Source organism: Tauraco erythrolophus, chromosome 10, assembly GCF_009769465.1.
Source record: "Tauraco erythrolophus isolate bTauEry1 chromosome 10, bTauEry1.pri, whole genome shotgun sequence".
NCBI lineage: Eukaryota > Metazoa > Chordata > Aves > Musophagiformes > Musophagidae > Tauraco > Tauraco erythrolophus.
In genome coordinates this window covers 2,617,327-2,645,176 of record NC_141474.1, presented here as the reverse complement: position 1 = coordinate 2,645,176, position 27,850 = coordinate 2,617,327, and the positions used below count along the sequence as shown (strand labels likewise).

Genomic DNA, 27,850 nt, shown 5'->3' with positions numbered 1-27,850 from the left:
TGGGAAACAAAAAAAGCAGATTACAAAAGCGTGTTTTGGGGAATAAACATTCTACACCAACAGCTACACTATGTAGGGTAAACGCATGTACAAAAGTGTATCACACTGAGTAGCTTTAGAGTTCTCTGTGTTTTATATTCCAGTTTAAGTAGCTTACTCACGACTCCTAAAATTAACCTTGCTCCAACAGTACCACGGAAACAGAGGCAGCAAGGTTTCATGTATTAAACCCCCGTGCTGCTCTGAATAGATAAACAAACCTGTGAGTTTTTATTTCCTACTTTAAGGAATGCAGTGACAACAGCATTTCAGAGGTACCACTTCTGAAGGTTCAAGAAAGGAGGCTAACCTCAGAAGTCTGTAAAACGTGCAATAAGCTAAGGGGGAGGGTGGGGGAAGAGTCAATTCTTCTGCTGAAGTTAGGCCTGGCTTGACAAGGGTCCAAACCGAGCTGTTTAAAAGAAACTATTCAGGAAGTTAGGCTTGTAACGTAAAACCAACCTGTGCCAAACACAGCTGTAGAAGTGGAGGGCCTCTCTATTTGAGAGCTCTGCACGACTTCCACAAGGGCAGGGGATGGCTCCTGGTTAGCGGGCTCGATCTGAGGATGGCTTTGCTGAGTGGGCTGCACAAAGGCAGTCGCTTGCGTCTGCTGCTGGACAGTCAAGATGGGCTGAGAGAGAGATGTCTGAACATTAGGACTGGTGGAACGCACAGACCCACTAGCGCTTCCGAAGACTGGAACATGCTCCACAGGTCCTTCTGATTGCATAGCTGAAAGGCAAACAGTAGCACGTTCAACTGCCTTCGTATTACCCGATCCAGTTTACGTTCTCTGCTTCACAAAGCCCTAAAGAAGCAGATCCAACGTTTTGCAGATTGAGTTAACATTGCTTATTCCCATCTTCAGTTAAGGAATCATGAACTGTTACAACAGAATTGGTCATAAAAGTGCAATACTGAAAGAGATGCAGGAACACTAGAACTATCTGGAGAACTATTGGGAGTGCTGGTGGACGAGAAGCTCAACATGAGCCAGCAATGTGCACTGGCAGCCCAGAAAGTCAACGGTGTCCTGGGTTGTATCAAAAGGAGCGTGGGCAGCAGGTTGAGGGAAGTGATTCTGCCCCTCTACTCAGCTCTTGTGAGATCCCACCTGGAATACTGCGTTCAGCTCTGGAGTCCCCAGCACAAGAAGGACATGGAGCTACTGGAACGAGTCCAGAGGAGGCCACAAAGATTATCAGAGGGCTGGAGCACCTCTGCTATGAAGACAGGCTGAGAGAGTTGAGGCTCTTCAGCCTGGAAAAGAGAAGGCTCCGGGATGATCTTATAGCAGCTTTCCAGTACCTAAAGGGAGCCTACAGGAAAGCTGGAGAGGGACTTTTTACAAGGGTGTGTAGTGACAGGACAAGGGGCAATGGATTTAAACTGAAAGAGGGCAGATTTAGGTTAGATATAAGAAAGAAATTCTTTACATTGAGGGTGGTGAGGTACTGGAACAGGTTGCCCAGAGAAGTTGTGGCTGCCCCATCCCTGGAGGTGTTCAAGGCCAGGTTGGATGAGGCTTTGGGCAACCTGGTGCAGTGGAGGATTTCCCTGCCCATGGCAGAAGAGTTGGAACTAGATTATCTTTGAGGTCCCCTCCAACCCTAACCATTCTATGATTCTATCTAAGGTACTTTCAAACTAAAAATTACCAAGATTTAAAGGCGAAGGTAGTGTTTATGATTACTGTAGATCCTTACACTATACTAAAACGCTTACCTTCCTGAGTCTCCACCTGTGTGGTAGGCATAACTGTGGCTGTTGGAGTAGTAGTAGGATTAGTGACTGTGGCAGGAGTAACCATTGGACGGATGCTGGCTCTTGGAGTAGACTTATTCCCAGCTATTGCAGCAGCAGTCACTTTACTTGGAGTTGACACAACAGGAGTTGGTTTAATATTTGCTGTTGGTGGATCTGAAGTGCTAGCACTGAAAAACAGGACCTTGGTTTCATCATGGTAGCATGGAAAGCAGATTTTAAAAATAACAAATGTAAATACATTATCATAGCCAGAAATACTAATTTTTAAAGGTTTAAAGTTTAAAAGCCTGATAGGGGCATAATGAATTAACTATAAACAAATTTTAGAAGACAAAAAAGAAAAAAGACAGACACAGTATGCCATCAGTAGCATTTTGTCCAGCTTAGAGGTTTGACAGGTTTCTTCAAAGGTGATCAACTAGGAATCTGTAAGCAGATCAAAAGATGCAGCGCATAGCTCGTACTATTAGCTGTCCTGGGTCTTTACTACAGTGAGTAATATATCTTACATTAAAACTAACTGATGCACTCAACATAGAGCAACATCACCTCTTGGTTGAGACAAGTATCAGCCAGATTTTGAGAGGCATTTTTGAAGGCCTTGCTTTCAAAAGGATGTTGTCATAAAAACTGAAAGGGAGTTTGTTGTCTAAACTTAGTAATACAGTAACATTTCCCATTTTAGAACTTAGCCATTTGACTCTTATCTATTGTTAGAGTTACCATCTATTTAGTCTGTTTCTCACGTTGGAGAATCTTGGACAAGGAAAATCTCCCCCCAAACCAAAAAAGGTTAAAGGTAACAATCAAAACCATACAACTTCACAATGCTTGAGCTCTGGAAACATTAAAAAAAAATATTTTCTGTTTCCCAGATACCATGTTCCCGGTGGTTAATAAGACAATTTAACAGCTTGAAAGCTTTATTGATTAAATGTAGCTGAGCAAACAGGAAGAACATGTCATGTCAATCAGTACCTTCAGAGTTGCTTAAGAAAAATTGCGAAAGGCCAGTGGTTTACTAAAAGGAAGAGCAACTAGATAAAGACAAAACCAAGAAAAACCAACCACAGAAACCCCGCACAACCCCCAAACCCTTCAACTCACATTCCTCTTTCACCTGAAGCTGGAGTAGACTTGAGTGAGATTTGCCTCTGCTGTTCTGGGACCTATTAAGTAAGAAACAGAAGTATCATGCCATGTACAAATGAAACAGAGCGAGTAATTTGGTGAAATACTTCAGCAGACAGACTGCAATTTACTAACGGTCATTCCTCTAACAGACTTGTTGGCATACCTAGTCAGGCTCCATGATTATCACAAATTCTCCAAAACAAACCATACCAGTCATACCCAGTATGTAAACCAATTCAGTAATTTCTCAGGTATCTTCTGAAGTTATTGAGACAAGAGCAGCTAGAACCCATTATACTGAACACACGGATAAAAATACAAAAATCGAGAGCAGAGTGCAAGCAGTTCATTGTTGGCTGAGTCACAGTGAACGATATAATCGTATGCTTGTTAGCACTGGGAATTCTGACTATGGCAGGAAACAAGTTTTAAAATAAGTTCTGAATCCTTACTAAAGCCAACCTGTGTATTTCCAAAACCAAGGGACAGTGGAACTTGAATAGAATCATAGAATGGTTAGGGCTGGAAGGGACCTTCAAAGGTCATCTAGTCCAACCTGCAAGGAACAGGGATATCTCCAACTAGATCAGGTTGCTCAGCACACAGTTTGTTGGGCTTCTTGCTATTTTTTAATTTTTTTTTTTTTTTTTTTAGGAGTTTAGGAATCCTAAGACAAGAATTTTCATCTGCTGTTTAGGATGTTTAGAAAAACAGCTTCATGTAAAGTAGTCCTGAGTGTTAACTACTGTACAGACAAAACCAAACCAAGCTGGATGATGGTGCTCACACTGAGAGCTGCTGTTCTTGTTCATCCACGAGACGGGCAAGCTGCTGGTTTCCTCTCCCACAGCCAGCTAAAAGCATTCCGTACCTTGTTTGTAGACTCCGGTGGCTCGTCTCGCTGCTCATGGTGCCGCTCTTGCTGCTCTCTAAGCTCTCTTTCCAGGCGGCAGATTCGACCTTCATACTGCGATTTGAGCGCGCTCATCCGCACCTCCAGCTCAGTCTTCTGCTCTTCTAACGAGCTGCTCTTTTGCTTCCACTCCTCGTTTTCTTTTGTTAGCTGTTCTTTTGTCCCTAAATGGACAGGAAAGAAGCTTGTCACTGTAGAGCTGCCTACTAGGTCTGCGTGCTGAACGCCTGTCTAATAGGTTACTGAAGTATTTTGAAATCTTAAAAACCATCAAGCTATTGACAGAGCTCTTCGAGGTAGTTCTAACTTTCACATACTGTTTTTCTAATTAAAAATATATAATAAATAGATATAAAAATTGAAATTAAAAACTAGTCACGAAAGAACAAGACGTTTTAAAAAAAATCTTATACCATCATTCCTCTCAAAATCAATTAAAAACAGAGGAAGGAGTATGTTTTGCACCTGAACGCTTAGGGGAGGCAAGAAGGAAGGGGAGAATTACCCAAGTTGTTGGTAGGCTCAGTCTGCTCTAATCAACCAAAGGATCAAAAAATGGAGGTTATCACCTTGACTGGCCAAAACTAAGCAAAACTTTGTTTCCCTCAATGTACAATTAGTTATATCCTTGCATCATTTCCTGAAGAAATTAAATTTTTTCATGTTTCAGAATAATCCTGTAACATCTAATTTAGAAAAAAAAAAATCTTCAAGTAAAACATGAAGCAGACCACATTTTCCCAAGCACCCTGTCTAAATGCTTTTCCACAGGAAGAATCAAAAACTCAAACAGAAGATGACACCTTGAGGACAGAAAAAAATATTCTAATACCAGCTAACTGCGCAATTTTCTGCTTGGCTGCAAGCAAGGTCTTCCTAGTTTTCTCTTCCTTCTCAGTGATCTGTTGCCTCAGCTGTTCTTCCTGCGTAGTCTTCTCTTGCAGATCTTGATGAAAACGAGCAAGTTCTGATTGGAGCTGCGTTATCTGCTCCTGAAGATTTCTAACTTCAGTTTCCTTTTCTGCTATAGTCTACAGAGAGAAAGAGATTGCAATTATAAGCCATGACCACCTACTTTGGCAAACATATGGCCTAAAAAGCTCCAAGGACCTAGTATTAGCTGGCTGCTGTATTAAGGTTAAAGTTTCTAATCAACAATAGAGGAGTCCAGTCCTTTCTGAATGCAAGAGTTGACTTTCCCACTTACTTATTCCAAGAAACATCATGAGACACACTAGATATTGGATTTAAACTGGGTTTAAGGTCCCTCTTGCCCAGTTAAGGTAGAGGCACAAATAGGTCACCCCACCTATTTCTGTGCATACATACAGACACAGAGTAAACCACCCTCATGTTATTCACAGTTACGTGTTTAAGACTGCGACAGAGCGTAGTACTCTGAAATTGTTCACTACTCTTACGTTGCTCACTCTGTTCTTACCTTCTGTAAACTTTCAATCTGAGTCTCCAAAGTCTTTGTCTTCACTTCAGCTTGACTGAGAGTGTCTTTCAGCTCTTGTACCTCCTGGACAGAAACTTGTTCTTCTTGTTGTTCTACGAAAGACTGAGTTGATGCTTCGGCAACCATCTGAAATATGTCAAGCGGTACCGGACTAAATGGTGCTACCTGATTACTATGTCCTTACTTTCACAAGTTGCTTCTGTGTGCAAACTGAGCAGTTAAAAAGTTCTGGGCAAAACCCAGGAATTCTAACGAACTCCAAAGTTCTGTTAAGCATTCTGTGAAGTATTAAGTGAAATGCAGTTCATGCTTTCTGGCAGTTAGAGCTAACAGCAGAATAAGTGATAATTTCCTGCTTTTCTCTTCAGAGATAAGCATTCATATAGTATTATACTATGGGAACTTGAAGATAATTAGCAAGATTATACATGACTAGATGAAAACATACTTTTTTTAAACTGAATTTCTCTGCAAACAAAGAAAAAGCATGTCTACCTTATCATGCTGTGCTTTCAGCTCCTCATATTGAGTCTTGTACCTGCGCCCGATTTTCTTGACCTGTGTTATAGTTTTCACTTTTTCTTGTATGTCAGCCACTTTAGCATCCAGCTCTTTCTGCAAAGTATCCTTTTCTGTTCTTATTTTAGTTACTTCATCCTTCAGGCTCTGCACAAGATTCTGGCTTGTAGTCAAGGATGCATTAGTTCTAAATAACAGCAGATTGGAGGAACATGGAAATGAGATGTTTGAAATAATTAATACATTTCAATATTGCTCATTTATGTACTATCATAGGCATTATCTGTAATGAATTATGTTTGCTAAGATTTTGGAATACAAATAGGTATTTGCAGAATACAACTTACTCTACAACACATTAATTTAGAGTAAGTTCAGTTAAAAGAGCTTTCAAAACAATTCTCTCTTCGTTTTACCTGGTATTCTTACTGTAGCTTGAGGATACACAAAAGTTTCATAGCTACATGGAGACAGTTAAGAAATGACACTTTCAGATACAGCTTTATTTAAATATTTTGCTTTGCACAAGGCTTTTTACTAAGTGACTTATACCACACCTGGCTATTTCTGCTTTAAGTCTGCCTGTTTCTTCACTCATTTGTTGTATACGCTTGGTGTTTGCCTCCTTCTCTGAAAGCAGCTTCCGATACTCTTCGAGATCAGTGTCCTTCTGTTGACTGAGTAAATGCTGAAAGGTTGAGAAATAGTTTGCATTTTCATAAGATGATTACACTGTTATTTCCAGAAAATCCGTCTGAATTAGAGCTACTGCTTTTGCATTTTGATTTGGAATGCCTATGAATCACAACAGCCTATTTTGAAAGCTGCATAAACAGTGCTTTATAAATCAAAACATCTATTAGTTTGTTGTTGCTTTTAAGAAAATGTAGAACTTTCTTCAGTGTTGTTTTGTGGTTTGTTTTTTTTTTTTTCCCCACAAGACCTTCTTTGAAAACATGCATTCCCCACCTGAGTCCGGGCTTTCCAGCGTTTAACATCTTCTTCCAACAGCTTTTTCTCTGCCTGCAACATTCCACTTTTCTCACTCAGTTCAGCATTAGACTCTTGTAGAGGTAGAATGTCCGCCTCAAGCTTGCGTACCTGAAAAACACAATTGGGGATGAAACTCTCTGGATCTTACAAGACTGAAGGAAATGGAATACAGTAGGATTGAACAATGATGGTAAGAGAGACGGAGAGAGCAAAACCAAAACCCTCAGGAAGTCATGACATAGCTTCTTTTCCAACTCTCTGCCTTTCAGTGCCCAGCTGGGAGCAGGGAGAGGGATGAGGAGCAAAAGCAGTGGACGATCCCACAGAGAGGGGGGAAAAAAAAAATAGGCATGACTTCACAGCTTTAGATTCTCACTCTTCGTACTCTGGTACTGCAAATAGATTATTAATTACATATTAGAAGTCAAGCAACACTGCACTGGATGCCATTAGAACAACTGGCATGTAGAAACAGGTAGAGGTATGTATTTCTCTTAAACTCTTAATGAAGCTGTGGTCTGTTTTGTATGTATTTCTGTGCCATTTTTCATTTATCTGCTGACAAAATCCTTGTTACTGGTATACCTCTAGCCAAGGATGAAAGTGAAAAAACAGCATTTATTTAAATGAAACTGAACTTTAAACTTTCCAATATTCTAGGATGGACCAATGTATTCTAAAATTCTAAATGGAAGTTTCCTTATTTGTGGATGATGTAAAGGAATAATCACAACCTAAATCATATATTTATTGTAATTAGCAATGGCATATCCAGACATTAACCCATCAACTTGATTACCTGAAAAATTTGTGTGACTCTCAGTACTAACCTTTGCTTGAATTTGTTGCAGCTCTTGTTCTAGCCTCTCCTTCTCTTCTCTTAGCATCTTGTTGGTTTCTATCAGTACGTTCATGGTCTCAGTTTTTTTCATTAATTCTTCATGCTGTGCAATGGTTTTGCTGTTACCTTTGAAAAGATTTGACTTGGTCATTTGCTTTGCTTGCACATGTATGTTACTCACCTGGATCTGGCATAATGCCATCTTTGAAAGCTATCGTGGCATTCATTATCTCACACATACACTCAAAACAAGTCAATACCACTTTAGAAATGGGAGATGGGAAAAAAATTGAAAGAAATTATCTTTATTTTCCCTGCTTATGTGATTTTGGAATTGTCACGCTGCTTCTCAAGACTCTCCATTTGACTATATACCAACCTCAGTATAAAAACTCCTAATTTTTCCAAAACTCTTCAATTTTGGGCAAAGACAGAGCAGAACACAGAGAAGAGCCCTCTCTACTTATTGAAATCAGAAGCAATAATATCCAACCATACCTGCACCTTCTCTCTCTCAGCATTGAGGCTGTCCTGGAGCTCCTGGAGCTCCCTTTCCAAGTGCTCCACTCTCTGACGGTAACGCAAACTCTCCACCTGGGCCACTTCGAATCTAGTTTCTGCAATCTCTTTCTCTCGACGTATAAATCTGCAATAAGAAAATGAACAACATAGCATGTCAATGAAAATGCAAGATAAAGCATTTGAAGTATCTTATCTCTAAAGGTCCACTGAGTTTAGGTATTGGTTCAGAAAGATCAACAAGAAAATCCTAGATAAAAGTCCTTGGAAATCCAAGTAAACACCCTAAAAACCACAATAAGAAAAAAATCAACTCTGAAACTTTCTTGCCAATCACATTTGCTAAATCTGAGTTAACTTCCTGTCACGACTGACTCAACAGTTTTTTCCTAGGAGTAGAAACAAATCTCCTCTATCAGCTACTGACGTAGAATAATCACCTCCTACCTAGCAAAGAAGTGCTTAAATTTTATACATTATCCTTCAACTATAAAGTAATACAAAACTATTTAATTTGGCAACTAATTTGTAAGCACCGAGAGAAGGAGCCCAGAGCTAAATTTACCTAAGAATTTCTAAGATTTGCTCCTGGGATTTGCCTTCCTCATTGAGAGAAACGTTCACTGCAGTTGGCATGGCTTCCTTCATAGAAGTCACCATCTTATCACTCAGACTTTCCAGCTGTTCATGTAACAGTCGATTTTGTTTTTTCCAAATCCTCACAGCGGGATGCAAGTTTGGAAGCTTCATCCTACAACAAATTATTCAAGTCTGTGGGTGAAATTCTGTGAACTGAAAAAGAAAAAAAAACCCACAAACCATAAAACCAATCATACCTTGATCATTCTCTCTCTCTCTCTTCCCAGGAGGCTTTGCACTCTAACAGTTCAGACTCAGCTTTCTGAGCAGCTTCCTCTAGCTGCTGCCTTACAGCTGCATTCTTGGCAACCTGCTCTTTAATAGCCTGCAATGCTTCGACATCGGCAGCGTGAAGCATCAATTCCCGTTCATATTTATTTTGAGCTTCAGAAGCCATCTTTGCCTGCAGAAAAATTTAAAAAAAATAGATTGTTACCTTTCTACATATCAAACATATAACATTAAATCTCAAAATCTAGACAAAATCCAGAAGAAAACCACTGACCAAAAGCTCTGTTATTCTCAAGTACAAAAAAAAAAATGGATAAGCTTAGAATGGTTCTCTTAAAGAAATTACTATTTTCAAGAAAAATTAGAATTTGAAATAATTTTCTTTGAGTGGCTATCAGGAGGACATGCTCTCTGCAGTTACTCTGCAATCAAATCTCTTGCTGTAGATTCTGCATGGATAACAGACAGGTATTAGTCTAAGAATATCCAGTGGTTACTTTTCATGTGAATGGGCAAAGATATTTTCTGCATGAGGTTAGAAAGCTAACGACGGATCATGGTCATAATATGATATCTGAAAAAATGGAAATGCCTGTCCACTAAATTTTGGGTTGGATGAGACAACAGCCAAAAGTTTTTCAACATCCCTTACTCCCATCGGTGTTGCTAGAATTCTCAGCTGCAGAAAAGCAGATTCCCTTTAAAAAACATATATAACGACAATCTCAGCAGGTGATGCGAAATTATCATATTGCTCCACAGTTTTAAAAGATGACAACTATGTTTTGGGTTAGAAAGATAATATTTTCCCCACTATCTTGTTGAAAAGAGTTGTTTTCTTTTTTGCTCCCCACTCAGGAGAGTGAGGTAGCAATTCATTAAGAACAGTTAAGTACGTTCCCCAATCAATTTTTTTACGTAACGAAACAAACCTTAGCAAGTGTCATCCATTGCATCTTTTGCTGTTTTTTAAATGAGACACAAACTGTGCTTGCAGCACAATTTTATATTCCAAGTCAGTTTAGCTGGTATTACCACAATGCTTGATCAGGTAGAAGAATGAGCCCTAAATAAGCAGCTGTTCACAAAATACAGAAAGTGCTCTTACAGTGCTTTTCTTGCCTCCACAAGTCTCTGATTAGCAGCACTTGCTTTAAAAAATGTTTTGAGTTCAACCGAAAAACATTGAAAAACTGACATTAAGTTTACTATTTCTGGCTAAAATAGGCAAATACTACAAACATACCTGCTCCTGGCAGTCACGTCTGGCCTGTTGTTCATTATTTAGAGCTGCGCTGGCTCTCTGAAGAGCTTCCTGAACTTCTGATTGCACAGTTGACAGACTCTTCTTTAGTTCTGATAGCTATAGTGATGAGGGAGGGGAGAACAACAGGAAAAAAAAAGAAAAAAACAAGACTAAATGGCAAAGTATTTTACAGAGTATTGAACACAGCAAGGCAGACTGCATAGACAGTCACGAGCAACGTAGAACTGAAGTGTGGTTATTGTATTTATTTATTTTTTAAATACTACTTTTAATCCAAAGAGAAATACTTGCAAGGTTTTGACTTTTTAACATACAGAGCTCTTTCCTGGTAAAAATATATTACTGTTCTTTCAGAGTTGGGCCTCCAGCAATTCTAGTTGCAGTCATCTTATTTTCTTTCAACCCCAGTAAGAGCTCAAATATAATCAGACAAACGAGGGCATAGACTACTCTGGTTTTAAAAGAGGTGCATGCTACAAATTTGGTTTGGTTCATGTTCCAAAAAAAGGGTTTTCTGAAACCTTTCTCAAATGTTTTTACTCATGTTTTTCTGAAAACCGTGCTCTAAGTTCAGGAAGACAGTGACAGCTTTAAATACACAATCACCCTAACAAAGCGACAAGGGTAATGCATTATTCGAGTTTGAAACCTCTCACAAATTTAGTTACTCTTTTGCACACCCTAAAAGATTTCGTTTTGGACACTCCTATACTGTGAAAACAAACTGAAGTTTAGGGAATTACACAGAAGCACACACTTGTGGACTCTCTACAAGGGAATTTAAGGCAGGGGGCATTCAGTGCACACCTGTTGTTCCATATTCTCCACAGCTTTACGCCTCTCCTCTTGCAGTTCTTGCTTTTCTTTCTCTGACTCCATCAGCTTCTTTTCCAGCTGTGCTTGATACTCTGAAGACTCCTTCAGACGAGCTTCAACGGTCGCACGAACTTCCTCTGTCACCTTAATTAAAAATCCATCATGAGAGATCAGTATTTTTCCTTTAAATACGGTATTCTGATGTGAAACCAGCACTTTATTACAATTTAAAGCCAGAATAGGTATTCTCAGCATCTCATTTAGGACATCAGCAACGAAAATGTGGAGAATCACAAATAACACTGAGTTTTTTTATTTTTTCTTTCCCCTTCACAGCTGCAGTACCTCATTAATACACTCGGGTGTGCAGTAGCCAGCGTATCTTTTTATGACACACTAGAACCTGCAATATTACTGAAGTGTATCGTGCCACAACAAAGTTTTTACAGTAACAAAACACAGACAGGCAGATAATTGGATACTAGCCAAACAACAACATCTACTGATGCTGTAACTTCAGCAGAAAATGAAAATGCTGTTTCCCCAATCTATCTGATGTTGATATGCTGAACAGCTTGGAAGAACAGGCTTCATTCACTATTAACATGGTGGAGTTATGATATATTGGAAGGTCACTCTTCAGCTTTTCCCATGAATGCCACATAAGGGTGTTCTTCTGCATCACTGATGCAGAAGGCATGAGTTTATTGGTTTTGACTGAGAGCTAATAATATTTTTAATCATGGATTACAGGGTTATAAGGAAGAGTTTTTACAAGTGAATTCCCCTCTTTGAAAGGAAGACATTGGCAGAGTACAGCTTCGAGTCAATACACAATTCAACATTTTAAAAATATGCTGCAAAAGGTTTAGTATTTCCATGATTAAAAGTGTTTTAATAAAATTGTCTAAAACATGGCTTTACTACAATATATTTTAATGCCTTCTAAACTTTAGGTTTCTGTATTCCTCCCATAAATCCTACAGACTGGACTGTAGTACAAAAAAAATAACATCTTTCATTTGTTTCTGGTTTTGCTCTAACAACCAATGGTAACTACTTACTTGTTTTTCCTTATTAAGGGATTCCTCTAGACTAAGCACCATGGCCCTGTATTGTTCCACGTTACTAGAACTAGTCTTGAGTCTTTCTCTCAGGTCATTAACTTGTTCATCAGCTTGTCTTAGTCGACTTACAAGATCATCCCATCTTCATTGCATTAGGCTGACCTATAATATTAGAACACATCCATTAACTGATGAAGTGAATCCAGCTTTTTAAACCACTGTTCTATTGAAAACTGCATTGTTTTAGAATAACATGAAAGAGCCAATCATCCTCACAAAGCTTCCCGAAATAAAATTGCCAGCCCTAACTGAAAGAGCGGCTTAAAATAAACGTTGTTGACTCAGACAAAAAAAAATAGGCTATTTAAAATAAGCAACCAATAGACTTAAGTTCTCTCAAATAAAAATAAAAAGGATCTTTCAATAAGCTTGTTTCATTTTTCCCCTTTGTGAAAAGGCTGTCTGGACATTAATTTTACTTCAACAAATCACGCTGGTTATCATTTGTTTGAATGTGTGATTGCAATAATGAAGAGGTTCATTATTTAGCGTACTGTCCTCCTCATTCTAATTACCGTGGCTACGAATTTTACCATTCTGCAGACAGCAATGTCTAACAAAAAGAGAAATTCAATGTAGAAAAACATCATACCTTTCCCTGGAGCCCTCTGTGAGGACTGAGAGGCCAGCTGAGCCTCTGTATTGTTAAGCTGCTGTTTCAACATGGCAGCTTCTCTCTGGGCATTCTTTAGAAGTTCCTTCGTGTTAACGTGACGGTTTGTCTCAGTCTCCAGTTGCCTCTTAAGATCCAGATGTGAACCTGAAAACACAAGGTTCTTCAACTTGCTAATTACTGACAAATGGCACAAAAACATGTGTGTAATTTCACGAATAAAGAACGCACTGTAAGCCGCAGAAGTCACGCAACTGCGGCTTTATTTTCACTAAAACCAGTTTAGCATATTTCAAACTACACTTACCTCTTGATTTTTGGTGAGGGAATGTCTTTGTTCCACCTCACTTTCTAGTTTCTTCTTCAGCTGAGATATCTCGCGCTCCAGTTTTTCAATCTGATTATTGAGTCTCTGTTTGTTTCTGTCTCAGACCTCTCCAGTATTCCCTGACGAAAGAGCGTAATGCACTGTGCTTACAATATCCTCTGATTCCTGCAGCACTTCATACAAAGTTGTCACAACACCCTCTCCATCCACCAAATAACTACTACACGGACCAAGCAAAACCAGGTAGATACAGAAAATTACAAAAAGTAGCACTTACAATGTATGACTTGGTTCTGAAGATTTTTTTTTAATAATATTGATATAGTAAGTATCAGTAAAAGGAAATCTATTATCCATGCGGTCTAACTCCAGTCTAAAAAAATCTCAAAAGATCTACTACAGGAAACAGAAATCAGTCACATGATGAAACGAGCAACCTGAAATATTTATACTCTAAGAGTCAATACACCTTATAATAGAAGATATAGAAGTATAAAAGTAAGTATACCTTAAAACGAACAGAAAATAAACTACCAAAGGCAAGCAGTGGTAAATTTTGCTATCAGAAAAATGAACGTACAGAACTTTTCCTTTCACTTTATTTCATGTGTTTTGTTTCCACTTCATTGTGAAAACTCTTCTCATCAACTCAAAACTCCCAGGACTTTGTCCAGATCAATAACAGTATTATAATTTAGGATAGGAATAACAAACTTTCTTAAACAAATAGAAGAATTTTACATTCAGTGTCAACTTTGTGACAGAAAAACTTAAAAAAAAAACACTCTAAGACCCAATCCCATGACTGTTGGAGTCGATTTCGATGGGTGTTTATTGAAAACTGAAAGAGAGAGCGGACTTGGACACAAGAATAATACCACGTACCTGAATAGTTCGCAAATTCGTAAGCAGCAAGTTCTTGTCCTCTTTGCTCAACCAATAAAGACTCACGCTGCTGAGTCAAACGCATATCTGACATCTTCAGGATATCTTTCTCCTTCTTTAAGTTTTTCTGCTCTCACCTTTAAGACAGCAAATAATAACCAGAACTTTGTCACAAATCTCAAATCTGTCCATTAATTTTTATTTTATTTTTCATTTTATATTATTTTTATCATCATTAATACCATTTTAAAAAAGAGCTTTTAAGCTTACAGATTGTAAACTAAAATTCTAGGCAGATAAGCCAAGAAGAGTAAGAACACAACTGTTTGACTAATCACATTCTGTTTTCTCTGAAACGTGGTCAGAGAAACACCTTCGGCATGGTTTTCCATCTTCACTCAGTACTCGAGATGTTTTTGTGGAGCTTTATCAATGTATGCACCAATATAACCACACAGGTGCACAACAGCTTTTACAAATTTAATAGCTGACGCGCTCCAAAAGCCACACATTCAAGTTCTGACAGCTTTCAAGATAATCATAAGCAAAACTCTTGTAGTAACCTGGAAAATCTGGGAGTATAACAGGCATTACTAACCTCGGCCACTGCCAGTTTTCATTAGCTCCCCTGAGGTCCTGAGTCATAGTGTTGATTATCTGCTCTGCTTCTGAGTTGTTGCTGTGAGTTTCTGGGTTCTTTCATGCAGAGATGTTATTTCCCGACGATAGCCTTCGACGTTATCCTGCAGCATTTCATAGCTTCACACGGAAGAACAAGCAAAGCATGTATTTGCCACACAAAATTGTTTAATTGCAAGAGGTGTATGTATGCAGCTGTATGTTTCATGTTCTTGTCTGCATGTTTCCACACATGTGGCTCACTCAACTAGAAAGGTAAATTCTTGGCCCCACCTTCACCATTCCTTTGTGTCTTTAACAGAATAGATAATATCAATGTTTAACTAGCAACTCTTCCTGAGCAAACTCTGTCAAGCAGTTGAACATGAACTCTACTGACAGAGAACATATACGTAAGGCAGTGAAATTAAATAGCTTATTTACCGTTTGGAGGCAAACTCCAGCTGTGTGGATATCTTTGCATTTTGTGACCTCAAGTCTGTCACCTGCTCCTGAAGCTTTTCGTTCTGCTCGTTCAGGCAACTTGTCGTTCTCGGCCTTCTCTTTTTTATAGTTCTCAAAAACCTCCTGCAACTGTATCAAGAAGAGACATTAAAGAGTTTACAGAAGTAAAAAGAAACTTATCGCTTTCTACAGTGTTTACTGAAAAATATACCTGCTTAAGTGCAGCCTTGGCCTCCACAGTCTCCACTGACTCAGTCATTGGCACTGGAGCAGGGAGTTGACATAGCCTGAGGTAGACTGGGGCGCTTTGGAGTAGATGTAAAAGAGATCTCCTCTGGTAATATACCTGAAGCTAAGAAAAAAAAAAAAAAAAAAGAGATAAAGGAGATTTTAAAGGCAACAACTGAACGAATGCTTGCCAAAGCAGAAGATCATATAACCACATTGAAAAATGGCTAAACCCACACTGCATTGTTAGGAAAGTCTCGGGCTCTCCTGAACAAGTGAATGATTGTCCATTCTTTATGCCTACACGTGCTACCAGAACATGCAGCCACCACTACGAGTCACTCATAATGCAGCAAGTTCCTACACTGTAAAAATAAAATCACCCGTCTAAACACCCCATTCATGGGTTGTCCAGCGACTACGGGTGAAAGTCGAGTATCAGATTAACAGAAGTACTAGTACCATTACAGCACCATTACTTAGAGCTTCTCCCAAATGGCAATTTCTAATTATTTTTTCCAACAGTGCCAAAATGCAAAGCTTACCTTGCAAAGGAATGATAGCTCCTGTGGTCTGCGCCAACAATATGCGAACATGTCACGCTGACGAACTATAGACTCGACAAGCTGCAACTGGTGATGACGTGACTCACGCAGTTTTCCAGCTCATGGGAGGCTTCCTCGAGCTGACTCTGAAGCTCAGAAATTCTGAACCAACGACAGGTGTCTTCAGTAACATACACAGCGAGGGCATCCCGAGATGACACAACTATTATGTTTCATCACAAGTCTTTTAATGTACATTATTGCACCTTTGCAAGTTGAGCACCACTGAGATTTCTGAGCAGACTTATAGGAAAACTGGTCTTTGGGCTTGCCATTTTGTAGAGGACAAAGAAAGTAAGCCTCTTCCATGAAAAGCAGAACAGAGGTAATTCCATTCATGTGAATAACTTCAAACAACAGTTGGTAGCATGAACGCAGAATCAAGCTAACAACTTTGAATACAGAATTACATTATTTGTAGGCTTTACAACTAATGAATTAGATATGCAAATGTTGAATTTTTTTGTTCAGCTAAGGGGAATAAAAACTTAGTCTTTCTTTTTCAAAAAACAGCTCTGTTGTGTCAAATGACATTCAGGAAAAGATCAAGAATTGTTTTTACTGAATGTCTCAAGTTTGAAAAGATTTTCACAGAAATCTATTCTGACTATAAAAGCCCAGCATTTCAGTGTGTGCTCTCATACCTGGGTGCACCTCTGGGTTGGAAAGTTTGTTTAGGAAGAATTGTTTGAAAAGATTATCTTAGCTGAATAAAAAATGATGAAAAAGCAATTACCAGATATATAGCTATAAAGCCATCTTAATCTAAAAACTGAAGACAACATTGCTTAATAACAATTTGCCTTTATGAGTTACACAGCTGCTCATGAGCATATGTGCTCTCACACACACAGATGCACACAACTGCTACCAATCAGAAGCACCAGCTGGAGAATGTTTGATTAAATCCCCGTTACAACTTAGTACAACAGTTTACTGTCAAGAACAGATCACTTACTTAGATGACGTGGTTTCTTGCTCCTCTTTTTCTCTAGCCTCTCCCAGCTCCCGAAGAGCCACCAAGAGACGCTGATTCTGCTGCTGAAGTTCTTCAATATTTCTGTAAGAGACTAGGTGTTGAGATATCACTTCAGAAGAGCTACTGATGTCAGCGGAGCTCACTTCTTCGTCACGGATCACATGATTGCCTCTAGCTTCTTCGAGTTCCATTAGAAGCACACGAATCTGAAGAGACATTCTAGCGTAAGACTTGCATACGGACTCAAAAGTTCGCTCTGAAAAACAATATATTAGAAATAAAGTACTTGGGAAATTAAGTAAATTCTTTCCTACAGCATACAAACTATTACAATCAATAAATCTTCGCAAGATAACTACATTACAGAAGCAACAGTTTGACAAAAGGAAACCACATCAAAAATCAGAAGTAGATATGCTGTGCTCAGTTCTGCAAACAGATCACAGGAAATTTCAATCAAACAAAGAATTTATTCATACAAGTTTTCCATGTTAGATGTTTAACAACATTATGCTAAGCAACACTACTCCAATCTAGCTAAACTTATTCTAATTTTGCAAGCAGAAATGGAAAAAATCACACTGTCCTAAGGAGAAACTTTTAACATCACTAAGGTTCTTATGACAGCCAAACGACTGTGGCCGAACACAACTTCCAAGTCACTTCAGAAATACAGCACCATATTAACAACTAATTGCAAATAGTGCATTAACCATAGCAACATTTGTTCTACCTGCTGTGAAAGGTCCTTTACTTGTATTTCCAGTCTCTGGTTTTCTCTTTCAAGAAGAGAGGCATGCTGTGTGGCTTTATCAGCATCCTCCTGCAATCGCTGGATTTCCTGTAAGGATACAAACATGAAGGAAACACATAGCAATTGAACTCAAACACATTGCTGTCCAAAGAGAACATAACTGAGGAGAGACATGCCTTGTGAATCACACTGTGCTTTTATTCATTAGATGTTACTCTCCAAAGGTTAAACTCCACAGATTTAGGGATCAAAGCCATGCTCTTTCATGCTATTAGTGCTGAAGTCCAATTTTATTTAATCTGGACAGACAAATACCAATTTTGTTTGAAAAGAATTCTGCTCTCAAAAAAATCAGAGGTTGTAAGCTACCACATTTAAGGCTTCACTATAAAAACCTCTGAAAAATGTTATTTCTAATAAAATACTTTGTACAGTCCAATCACTGGCAAGCAGAAAGTTCAACAGATATTTTCCCACAGTAAAAGTTTGACTAAAAGATTCATTTTATACATTCATTAACAGCCATTAGGATTAAGGAATTAAAAAATCATGTTTTCCATTATTTTACATGCTCTTTTATTTTATACTGACCTTCATAGCTTGTTCAAGCTTTGCAGACAGACTAGCAACAGCTTTTTGGAGACCGCTCAAACTCTTCACGCTGACGTTTTAAGATTGGTGCTTTGGCTTCTACTTCCTGCACTATTTCATCTAAATATTTATTGATTCTCTTATTCTCCAGCTTTCCAAAAGCAACTGATCCTGAGTTTCGACTATGCATTGTACAGCTGCAACAAAAGATTTTGTTTGAAGAAGTCTGTCCAGATGTATCGAAGAACCACTGGTGATTACATAATTCACACTTTAAGGCGGTATAATTTAAGTATTACTTAAGTATTACTTTAAGTAATTCAGAGAAACAAGTTGGATCTTTAAAAAAATTGTATTAGGACTCACACCACGGCAAAGCAGTTAACCCTATTAATTTAAAAATGCAGTACAGATTAAAAAAATACGTAAATAAGCAAACCAAAAAAAGGAAAGCTCCTGCAAAAAAACGCATACAGAAACCAGTTTGTGCACAAAAATCCCGTATCTCAGAAAAAGACACAAAGGACCCTATAAATGCTTCAACCTACTACAGAAAAACTGTAAGTGGTGTTGATATAAAACCCAAAAACGTAAGCTAGAAAAGCCTACCTCAAACGCATTGAAAAGATTTCATTGCCTTCAGCCAGGCATTACTCCAAATACAAGACCGTGAATGACGTCTGCACCCTTATATTATTAAAGGTTATTAAATATTATCAACGTTTTTCTGTTGGCATTTCGAGGGCCTCGAATGAAAGAGCTTCTTCTCACTTACCTCAGTTAATTTCATTCCAGGCTTGACTACTTTAGCTACTGCTGCAGCAGTGGGAGACATAGCTGCCAGTTCCCCTCAGACAATATAGCTCCCTGAAGACATAATCCCACCAATCACCATTAAAAGCTACAATTCCCATCATAAATATTACTTATTAATACAAACAATGTCTTCATACACCTTTGTGCTTTGTGACTACCGTATTCTAAATGACTTTTTCAGGTCTTAAAGTTACTGGTTTAAGAGTTTTCTGTAATCTGTGTTATGCATAAACCCATGCAAGTGACTGGTGGGAGATGGCAATATTCTACGTCAGACATCATCAAGGTCGCTGACCAGTTTAATTTGAAATGCTGAAAAGCTTTTGCTATTAGACTCTTGAAAATTTGCGTCATTTCTGAACATAAGCAACTGAAATAGCTGGTGCAAAACTTCTTAGCAAACTGCCAGAGGTTTACAGTGGCAAAACACTTGTTTACTTTCATTAAATTAACACAAGGAGACAGCAAATATACGTCATGTCTCTGTTCCTGCCTGCTCTGCTCTCTCTTTCCTTCAGAAATTACCTAGACTCTTTTTCCAATGAAAAAATGGCAGAACTACAATGGTGAATACTGAGCAAGATTTAATGTTAAACAGAAATTAAACACAGAGGTTTGTTTTCCTTTTTTTTGAAGAGGAAAATAAGAACAGTTCATCAATCCTACTCTCCTCTCCAGAAAAATCATTAAAAGCATGATGATTCAGCCTTAAGGAAATGTTTGCTCTCCCATTTATTTGAAAAGTAAGTCAGCTTAACAAAACTTCGAAAAACATTTTAACAGAAATGCATTTTCTGGTAGAGGAAAAGAAAATACTTCCTATATGTACATATATACAAAAAGTGTATTTTCAATATATAGGTGTGTGTGTTTATATACACATGAAAAAGCTTCTAAACTTCATGATTAGAAATGACCAAAGACGAATTACGATTAAAGCACTTACTTCCTGTAGAAATTCAGCACAGTATTTTCACACAAGACTACTCATGATAGAAATCCTGAGGCTTTATCCATCTTAGCTCCTACTGTTACCCTTACCTTTGCGCTTTGTAGCAGACAGTAAATCATTAGCATTCTCCAGCTCCTTTTCCAGTTTACTGATCTTCTCTCTCAGTTCTTTTCTACTACAGCTTTTGACTCTTCCACTTCAGCCAAATGCTCCTGGGTTGCTTTATTAGCTAAAATTAAATCAGACAGGTGGCTTGTTGCGTTTTTGTTGGGTTTATTTTTACTTTTAAAAGGACCAAAGTTTGCATATGTACCTTAAACTTTACTTTATGATCTGCAGAAGCTCATGCTGATAAGAAAGATTCAGTAGCATGACAGAAGCATGAACTGCTGCCTATCAACCTTGCTTAGAGAGGGATAAATCTGAACTGTCCTTTTAGCACCAAAACAGGAATCTAAACCGAGAAACTAAAATGAAGATGTATTTTGCACAATTATAGAATCATAGAATGGTTAGGGTTGGAAGGGACCTCAAAGATCATCTAGTTCCAACCTCCTGCCATGGGCAGGGACACCTTCCACTACACCAGGTTTGCCCAAAGCCTCATCCAACCTGGCCTGGAACACTGCCAGGGATGGGGCAGGCACAACTTCTCTGGGCAACCTGTGCCAGTACCTCACCACCCTCAATGTAAAGAATTTCTTTCTTATATCTAACCTAAATCTGCCCTCTTTCAGTTTAAAGCCATTGCCCCTTGTCCTATCACTACACACCCTTGTAAAAAGTCCCTCTCCAGCTTTCCTGTAGGCCCCTTTTAGGTACTGGAAAGCTGCTATAAGATCACCCCCGGATTACATTAATTCACCTCATCAAAAAAAAAAAAATCAAATCACCTCATCAAAATCTAAAGTAAAATTCCAGGTATATTTGAAGACAGTTACTCCCCACACCCCCTCAAGTGAATCAACTAGTCATACAACATTTTTTGTCACAAGGTGTGTTGTTTCCAGCACCCCAAAAGCCTAACGACGCTCCTTCGTGAACGCTCAGTGCCTATTTATCAACGCAACAAGGCAGTTACAACGGCGCGGAACCATTCTGCTCCGTTTGCGATTTCTTACTCACAGCTTACCTTCTCCTGCTTCCTTCAGGAGCTTGTGCAGCTCTTCCACTGCTCCCGTCAGTTCATTGCTCTTCGCCTCCGAGTCATCAGCAGCACTCTAAATAAAAGCATTTTATTTCACCTTTTATTATAGGGTAACAGTAACTACATTTTAAGAAAGCTCAAACCAACAAAAAATAATAAACATCCAGTTTTTGAGTAAAATGCTGAAAGATTCACCTAAACTTGGACAATTCTCTTTCCACTTGGATTGTCACTTGGATGCAAACTGTCCATCTGAGAGTGAGAAGTGTCAGACATTGATATGACAAATCCAAGTAAAATGTATGCCCTTTAGCTGCTTTATAGCTGGTGCTTTGTTCCTTCTCTTCACTAAAGAAAATCTGGAGAAATTTTCAGCACTCAATTTTTACCATTCCGAAAAATTACCTGTTTTTAGGGAATCTTATACAAACAGCTTATGTTTCTTTGGTTCCAGTTAGAGATCTCACGAGTGCAAGACTGTACAATACTTTAGCCATCCTGCAAGTCCCTTAGAGATAACTGAAATCAAGTTGATCCAACTTCTGCTAATCAGCAAAGTCTCAGAATCGGCTCCCATGGGAGGGCACAATCTTGAAGCTTTTAATATCAGGTCAAATATGTCAGCAGTTACAAGGATCTAGCAAACCCTACATTAAGTGGAAGACAAACCTGAAGCCCCTCCAAAGCAATGATTCTATTACTTCTATTATTAGAAGTAATAACCTGTGAATCTAATATTCTGGATGTTACATAATGTTCTGCAATGGCAGTCAGCCTTCCCCACATCCACACTTTGTGGGGAAAAAAAAAACCAAACTAAAAACTGGCCTGTATTACACTGAAGACTGAGATTCAGCCCCAAGTAATACTAATATACTCACCTTATACAGATGGGATAATTTTAATAATAATAATTTTCATAATAATAAACTCACCTTATACAGATTGGATAATTTATGTGGGCATTCAGTTCATTGTGGAACCTCTCCTCCATCCCAGCTTGCTGTTCTTTGGCCTAGTAAATCAAAGCAGACACAGGGTTGGGCAGCATTCTGCTATTGCTGTTTCACGTATTTTGGTTTTTAATTTGTAGAAGCAACTGCAATGCTGTTACACATATACTTTTTCCTGCCTCACCTCCTTCAGTTTATTCAAAAGGTCTTCTACGTGCTTCTGAAGATTTTCATTTGACTGTTTTAAGCTGTTTACCTGTTCCTCCATTCTGGAAACCTGTTCAAAGAATAAATGAGAACCTCATGTATAAATTTGTCTTTCCAACCCACTTTATTTTGGAAAACACCCATCTCAGTGGGTTTTACTTTAAAAAAAAAAAAACAAACAAAATTTCCCGAAAGAGTATAAACCTAATCAGTTGTCACAGTGTTAAAGAAACTGCTCAGGTACTCAAACAGAAGCTCACTGAAGCTGAGTATTTTCACCTCACCTGTTTTGCTGCAGGAAAACAAAAATGACATCACCCTCTCCCCGCCAAAGAATATTAGGTCAGATCCTTCTGCCCCTTCCCGTTTTTAAGAATTGTATTCCCATACATTTTAGTAAGATTATACTATTACACACTTTTGTTATCAGCAACTCCAGAACTTCTAGCTTATAATTAAAATCTTTTGACTTTTCTAATTTAGATAACTCTTTAAAAATCATGAGTTAAAAGAAAGATCACCTTGTTAATCGCCAGGCATACTTGTTTTTTTTTTACTTAAATACAGCTAAAGTACTTGGTTTTGGTTAATACAGTTAATCAGAAGGTATAGTTATAAGAAACAGCGAAAGCACTCAGTAATTACACTACCTCCTCCTTCTTGTTCTCCAGATTACATTTAAGCTCCAAGATTTCATTGCCTTTCTCCCTGGCAGTATGTAGAAGTTCATCTGTTTTGGCTTTCAACTCAGTGTTCAGCCACGTGTTTTGATTCTGCAGGAGTTCCTTTTCTTGCTCCAACCTTTTCTCACGGTACTAAAAAGAAAATTGCAGTGTAGTTGTACTAGTTCCACAGAAAATAAATAAGCTAATCAAAGTATTATGACCAGACTAAGAATAGCAAAAATGTACTATAATTCAGTAAACGGCACCAAATGACAGGCAGTGCTCCTTACTACATTGGTAATACCAACTTACCAGTCTCAAACTACAAAGAACTTCTTGAAACTCGAGTTAGCTTGCTCAAAGTTTATGTCAGTCGGGAACACCAACTAGATTAATATCTAGTTAAAGGAAATAAATCAAGGTATCAAAGTTTTCCCCCCCCCTCTATTATCCCTTTCTCCTCTCTTTCAGTTCTTTATGGAGTTTTTTCTGTTCACAGAGGAACAGTGCAGGTTAACAAATAATTATTTTCACCTTTCTACCCACCTTCACAGACCTGGAGCTCTTCTTCCTAGCGGGTGGGAGCAGCCACCATTGCCACTACTGAGGATTGGACATGCTTGTCCAACTCGATGCCCCCTTGCCTTTTATGAATATGTCTCTCTCTTCCAGTCACAGCCACCAATTTTTAATAACATAATTTGTTATAAATAACAAGAGCACACTCAACCTACTTTCAAAGCCAATAATAACCAAATGATGATTACATCACACACAAACAACTACTTATTAGAACATTAACACATACTATGCATATGAAGTACTACTCACCTTCACGGAAACATCTGATGTTTGAAGTTCATCCAGCTTTAGCTGAAGTTTCACCTTTTCCGTGTTTGCTTCTGTAAGCTTTTCATTTAAGCGTTTAACATCCTCTGGAGGAGGGAAACTAGTGTTAAAAAAAGCTAACTGTAGAACCATCAGTCTTAATTACTCAGCTTCACTAAATTGTAAAGAGAACAGACAAAAATCACACGTTATATCTTGTATCTACAAAACCAAGCAAGGAACTGCTGTGTTTTTCTGCAGTTACCATATAATTTCCCGCCTTGTTTCCTTTTCTCCAAGTATCCTTTCCTACTAATCCATTATTTGGTGCTACTTATACAAACTGGATACTCCATACCAGTGCAATTACTCAAGCATGTCTTATTTAGCAAAATCATGTGAAGTATTTTGTCAATATGTTCTTGGCGATACCATTTAGATGCTCAACTTCTTGAGATCGTCTTTCACTTGTTCGAACCAAATCTCTCTTTTCAGCTTCCAGTTCCTCTTTTTCTCTACTTAAATGGCTCTGGAAAAAATTGCAAAAGAGCAATAAAGTGGTCAGCTTTCTCTAACAGTTTATAGTCACTATTTACACTTAACCATCACAGAGGAGCACGCTAAACTGCACTCAGTTACCCCAGCCAACTGAAAAACAGGATTTTATAAGGATTTTATAGGACTTTTATAAGGGGAAGCTGAATCAGTCTAAACTACACAGTATGAAAGCATGGCTGCTTCCGTTTTTTCTATCATGTTGGAGTATATAACTCAAACAAACACAGGTTAATATCTCTCTTTTAGTGCCTAATAGCCAACATAACTCAATTAATGTCTCCCCCTACCACATAAATCTGTGACACTAATGTCCAGCCGGCCCTTTGTGCTTAAATGCAAAATGCCACTAGCACATAAGATTAGACAGCAAAGGCAAGAACGACACAGCTTTCAGGACTCTCATACTAAATAAGTAGTTTTCATGTCTTTGAACAGTTTTTTTTTGTAAATAAAAGAGATAACAGAGTAAACAAGGAATGAACACATGCAAAAAATCAAAAAAGTCAACAGTCTTGGATGACTTATAGGTTATCTCCCTACAGGCTATATGCTGCCTCTGCCTTCCAAGGTGTCCATAGAAAATAACTCTGTGAGGCCCAGGTAAGCCCCTCTGGGGAAACAATCAGATACATCTTCTCACTGTGGACAAATCAACCTAATACCAATGTTTTTGCTTTCTGCTCCAAATTTAGTGTTCTGCTGAACCGACTCACCCTGCAACCCCATGACTTTGAGTATAATGCCAGGAAAACTGTGCCAGAGCGTGGGAAAGGATGGGGGAAAACCAGAACTCCTCTTTATACCTCTGCCTGCCTTTTGAGGTTTGGCTTAAAGTCACTTCAGAAGAGGTTTCAACAAGAATGAAACAACCTATCCAAACTGAAATCATCTGCTCTGACACACGTCCAGCTGTAATTCAGTTTGCTAAACCACCAGCATTTACTGAAAAAGCCCACACAATTTTCCTGTACTACAGACATGTAAATATGTACACCAAGTACAAATTCATACGGATAATGGATACAGTCCAGTTTGGAAACTGGTTGCATTCTTGCCACAATGGAGACAGGTGAAACCAAAGCCTTTCAGCTATCATCGAGTTCTTCCGCACCTGAAGGCTGTGTTACGATCCTGAGCAGCTTCAAGTTCATTATTTTCTCAATTCAGTGACTTCAGCTGTTCGTCTGTTGGGTACGAAGAAACAGCAGTTAGGTATCTGAACCGTACCAATAATGACAGGCTACCACTCTCCAAATGCAAGTAAATCAAAATTTCCCTAACAATATGGAGGAAGGAAGAGAAAGAGAAGAATTTTAAGACTTTGCTATGGATAGACTAGGTAGCATTGTGGCAAACTAACGCGATCCTTAGAGCAGAGGCATTTATGTGAAGATCAACACATAACCCACTGTACCACTATCCCTTCAAAATCAGAAAGCAAGTCTTCCCTTTCCTTTAGAACAAAAACTCCATTTAAAAAAGCAGACTGAATGCAAATACCTCTCCACTTGCAGAAATATAGTTAATGGATGGATTTTCAACTCCTAATTAAATCTTGAAGCATTTCAGCATCACATTAAACTAAAGAATGAATATCTGTCCCATCTTAAGAACGTGAAGTTATACTTACGAAGTTTTTTAAGCTCCTCATGGAGACTTTGACATTCTTGTGTCTCGTGTACAAGTCTCTCCTGACTTTGAGCCAGACGCTTTTCTACTTCAAAAGTATTGTTGTTCTGCAAAACAACAATGTCATCTCAATTTCACCTGATAAAAATTTCTTTTCTTTCTCACCTTTATCAAGGTTACTTATTACTGGGCAGCTTTATTTAATAAGAGTTTTAATAAAGAAAAAACCTAAAAATAATAAGACTGCAGTAGAATTTGAAGAAAAAGGTATTTTTGAACACAGAAGATGCATTTTCCACATTGGATTAACATTGTTTAAAATCCTTTGTTAGCACAGAAAGCAATATGTTTCCAGAAATGATCCATAAAATAACAGTCTAATTTATCTCAATAGTTCCTTAATGTTTTTGATGTAGCTAAAGAATGTTGTATCAGCACAATTATGCAGTGTGGTCTCAGTTACATCAACTTAAAACTTCTTTTACCTGTAGTGTATTCCTATACAAGCAAAATAAAATCCTCGTAACTCTTAGTGTCAAGAGATCTGATTTAAAAAAATTGTAACAGACGCTTCTCAAAATGAACTCTTGTGTTCTACACTGCCTGTCCCATAGCACTGAGAAAAATAATTAGATCTAAATTTTGGTTATCTTGAAACAGTAACCATATCATGGAGCTGAACTATAAAACACTCAGCAAAAGCAGAATTGATTTCACTATCAGGCATAGTGAGCTTCTAAGGAAGTACTGAGGGATTTTTATTTATCTTACACTTACAATACCTTACAATTTCAAATAATGCTGCCCCTCCAGCAACATAAGAGATCCCAAAGAGACGTACCTGCTGCAATTTGTAAGCTACCTTAATTCACACTAGGCTTTATGAATTTACTTTAGCAAAATTTTATTGTGAAAGAAACAGAAAGGTTGAAGGAAAGGTGGAAGTAAAGTTTTACATCAGAAGTATGTCACCTACCTGCAAATTAACTCATACCACCCCTGCTCTGGACGCTGGGAGGGAGGGGAGAGAGAGGCTGCAGAAGAGCTTGTGGTGTCCCTGCCCACGGCAGGGGGGTTGGAACTGGATGGTCCTCGAGGTCCCTTCCAACCCAAACCATTCTGTGGTATGCACAACTCTGCCCAACACTTACGCTCATCTACACCCCTCTCTCATTTCTACTCCATTTCTCTACCGGTATTATTTTTCTGCGATCAAGTAACCTCCAAATCAATACAGAACGTCGATTCTACCAGGAGCATTTTACAGAAAGGTTACGGTCTTCGACACGGAATTTAACAGAAAAAGTACAAGCCTATTTGAGAGCTGGGTATGCAAATCATTATTTCTCTTCCGCAGCAAGGATTAAAGCGGGCTGAAGGATATCGACGCTTGTTAAAAACCTGATTAAAAACTGTTCTTTAAGCCCGTTCTGAACGCAGTTCCAACCCTAAAGAATCCTTTGCAAAAGAAGAAAACCCAAACTCCGTGGTGAGGCAGGGCACCGCGGGGCCTGCGCCGCTCCCGCCGCCCCCTCACCTCCCCTCAGCCCGGCTCCCGCCCTCCTCCTCCCCTGGCTCACCGCTGTCCACCTTGAAGCGCTCATGCCTGGCTCGCAGCCGTCGATCTCGCTCTGCTGGTCGGCCAGGAAGCGCTCCAGCTTCCCTGGACTACCTTCGGCAGCTTGGCGAGCTCGGCCCGCTCCAGCAGCTGCTGCAGCACCGCCGCCATCTTGGCGGCAGCCCTCCGCGCCGAGCCCAA

At 38.8% G+C, this 27,850-nt stretch overlaps 1 protein-coding gene across 1 annotated transcript in view; it reads right to left on the bottom strand.

Annotated features, from left to right (window-relative positions):
• The window catches only part of TPR (translocated promoter region, nuclear basket protein), a 41,879-nt gene extending 14,058 nt beyond the window's left edge, over positions 1 to 27,821 (bottom strand). Inside the window, 55 exon segments of the mRNA XM_086617843.1 lie at positions 502 to 774; positions 1,768 to 1,976; positions 2,917 to 2,978; positions 3,815 to 4,020; positions 4,689 to 4,887; positions 5,298 to 5,444; positions 5,814 to 6,024; positions 6,395 to 6,525; positions 6,807 to 6,938; positions 7,661 to 7,790; positions 8,165 to 8,317; positions 8,756 to 8,898; positions 8,900 to 8,941; positions 9,027 to 9,047; positions 9,050 to 9,232; positions 10,307 to 10,423; positions 11,135 to 11,287; positions 12,208 to 12,367; positions 12,856 to 13,030; positions 13,187 to 13,303; positions 13,306 to 13,330; positions 14,097 to 14,129; positions 14,131 to 14,228; positions 14,691 to 14,714; positions 14,717 to 14,761; positions 14,764 to 14,855; positions 15,159 to 15,253; positions 15,255 to 15,308; positions 15,391 to 15,453; positions 15,455 to 15,531; positions 15,953 to 15,997; positions 16,000 to 16,065; positions 16,068 to 16,114; positions 16,971 to 17,197; positions 17,725 to 17,832; positions 18,337 to 18,384; positions 18,386 to 18,492; positions 18,495 to 18,521; positions 18,524 to 18,533; positions 19,112 to 19,203; positions 20,194 to 20,277; positions 20,280 to 20,333; positions 21,237 to 21,324; positions 22,187 to 22,209; positions 22,212 to 22,266; positions 22,389 to 22,481; positions 23,062 to 23,226; positions 23,908 to 24,011; positions 24,337 to 24,431; positions 25,574 to 25,646; positions 26,093 to 26,186; positions 26,188 to 26,198; positions 27,672 to 27,707; positions 27,710 to 27,757; positions 27,760 to 27,821. Of these exon segments, the coding sequence (XP_086473969.1) occupies positions 502 to 774; positions 1,768 to 1,976; positions 2,917 to 2,978; positions 3,815 to 4,020; positions 4,689 to 4,887; positions 5,298 to 5,444; positions 5,814 to 6,024; positions 6,395 to 6,525; positions 6,807 to 6,938; positions 7,661 to 7,790; positions 8,165 to 8,317; positions 8,756 to 8,898; positions 8,900 to 8,941; positions 9,027 to 9,047; positions 9,050 to 9,232; positions 10,307 to 10,423; positions 11,135 to 11,287; positions 12,208 to 12,367; positions 12,856 to 13,030; positions 13,187 to 13,303; positions 13,306 to 13,330; positions 14,097 to 14,129; positions 14,131 to 14,228; positions 14,691 to 14,714; positions 14,717 to 14,761; positions 14,764 to 14,855; positions 15,159 to 15,253; positions 15,255 to 15,308; positions 15,391 to 15,453; positions 15,455 to 15,531; positions 15,953 to 15,997; positions 16,000 to 16,065; positions 16,068 to 16,114; positions 16,971 to 17,197; positions 17,725 to 17,832; positions 18,337 to 18,384; positions 18,386 to 18,492; positions 18,495 to 18,521; positions 18,524 to 18,533; positions 19,112 to 19,203; positions 20,194 to 20,277; positions 20,280 to 20,333; positions 21,237 to 21,324; positions 22,187 to 22,209; positions 22,212 to 22,266; positions 22,389 to 22,481; positions 23,062 to 23,226; positions 23,908 to 24,011; positions 24,337 to 24,431; positions 25,574 to 25,646; positions 26,093 to 26,186; positions 26,188 to 26,198; positions 27,672 to 27,707; positions 27,710 to 27,757; positions 27,760 to 27,820 (5,431 nt within the window). The 5' untranslated portion in view covers position 27,821.
• Between the last annotated feature and the right edge of the window lie 29 nt (positions 27,822 to 27,850).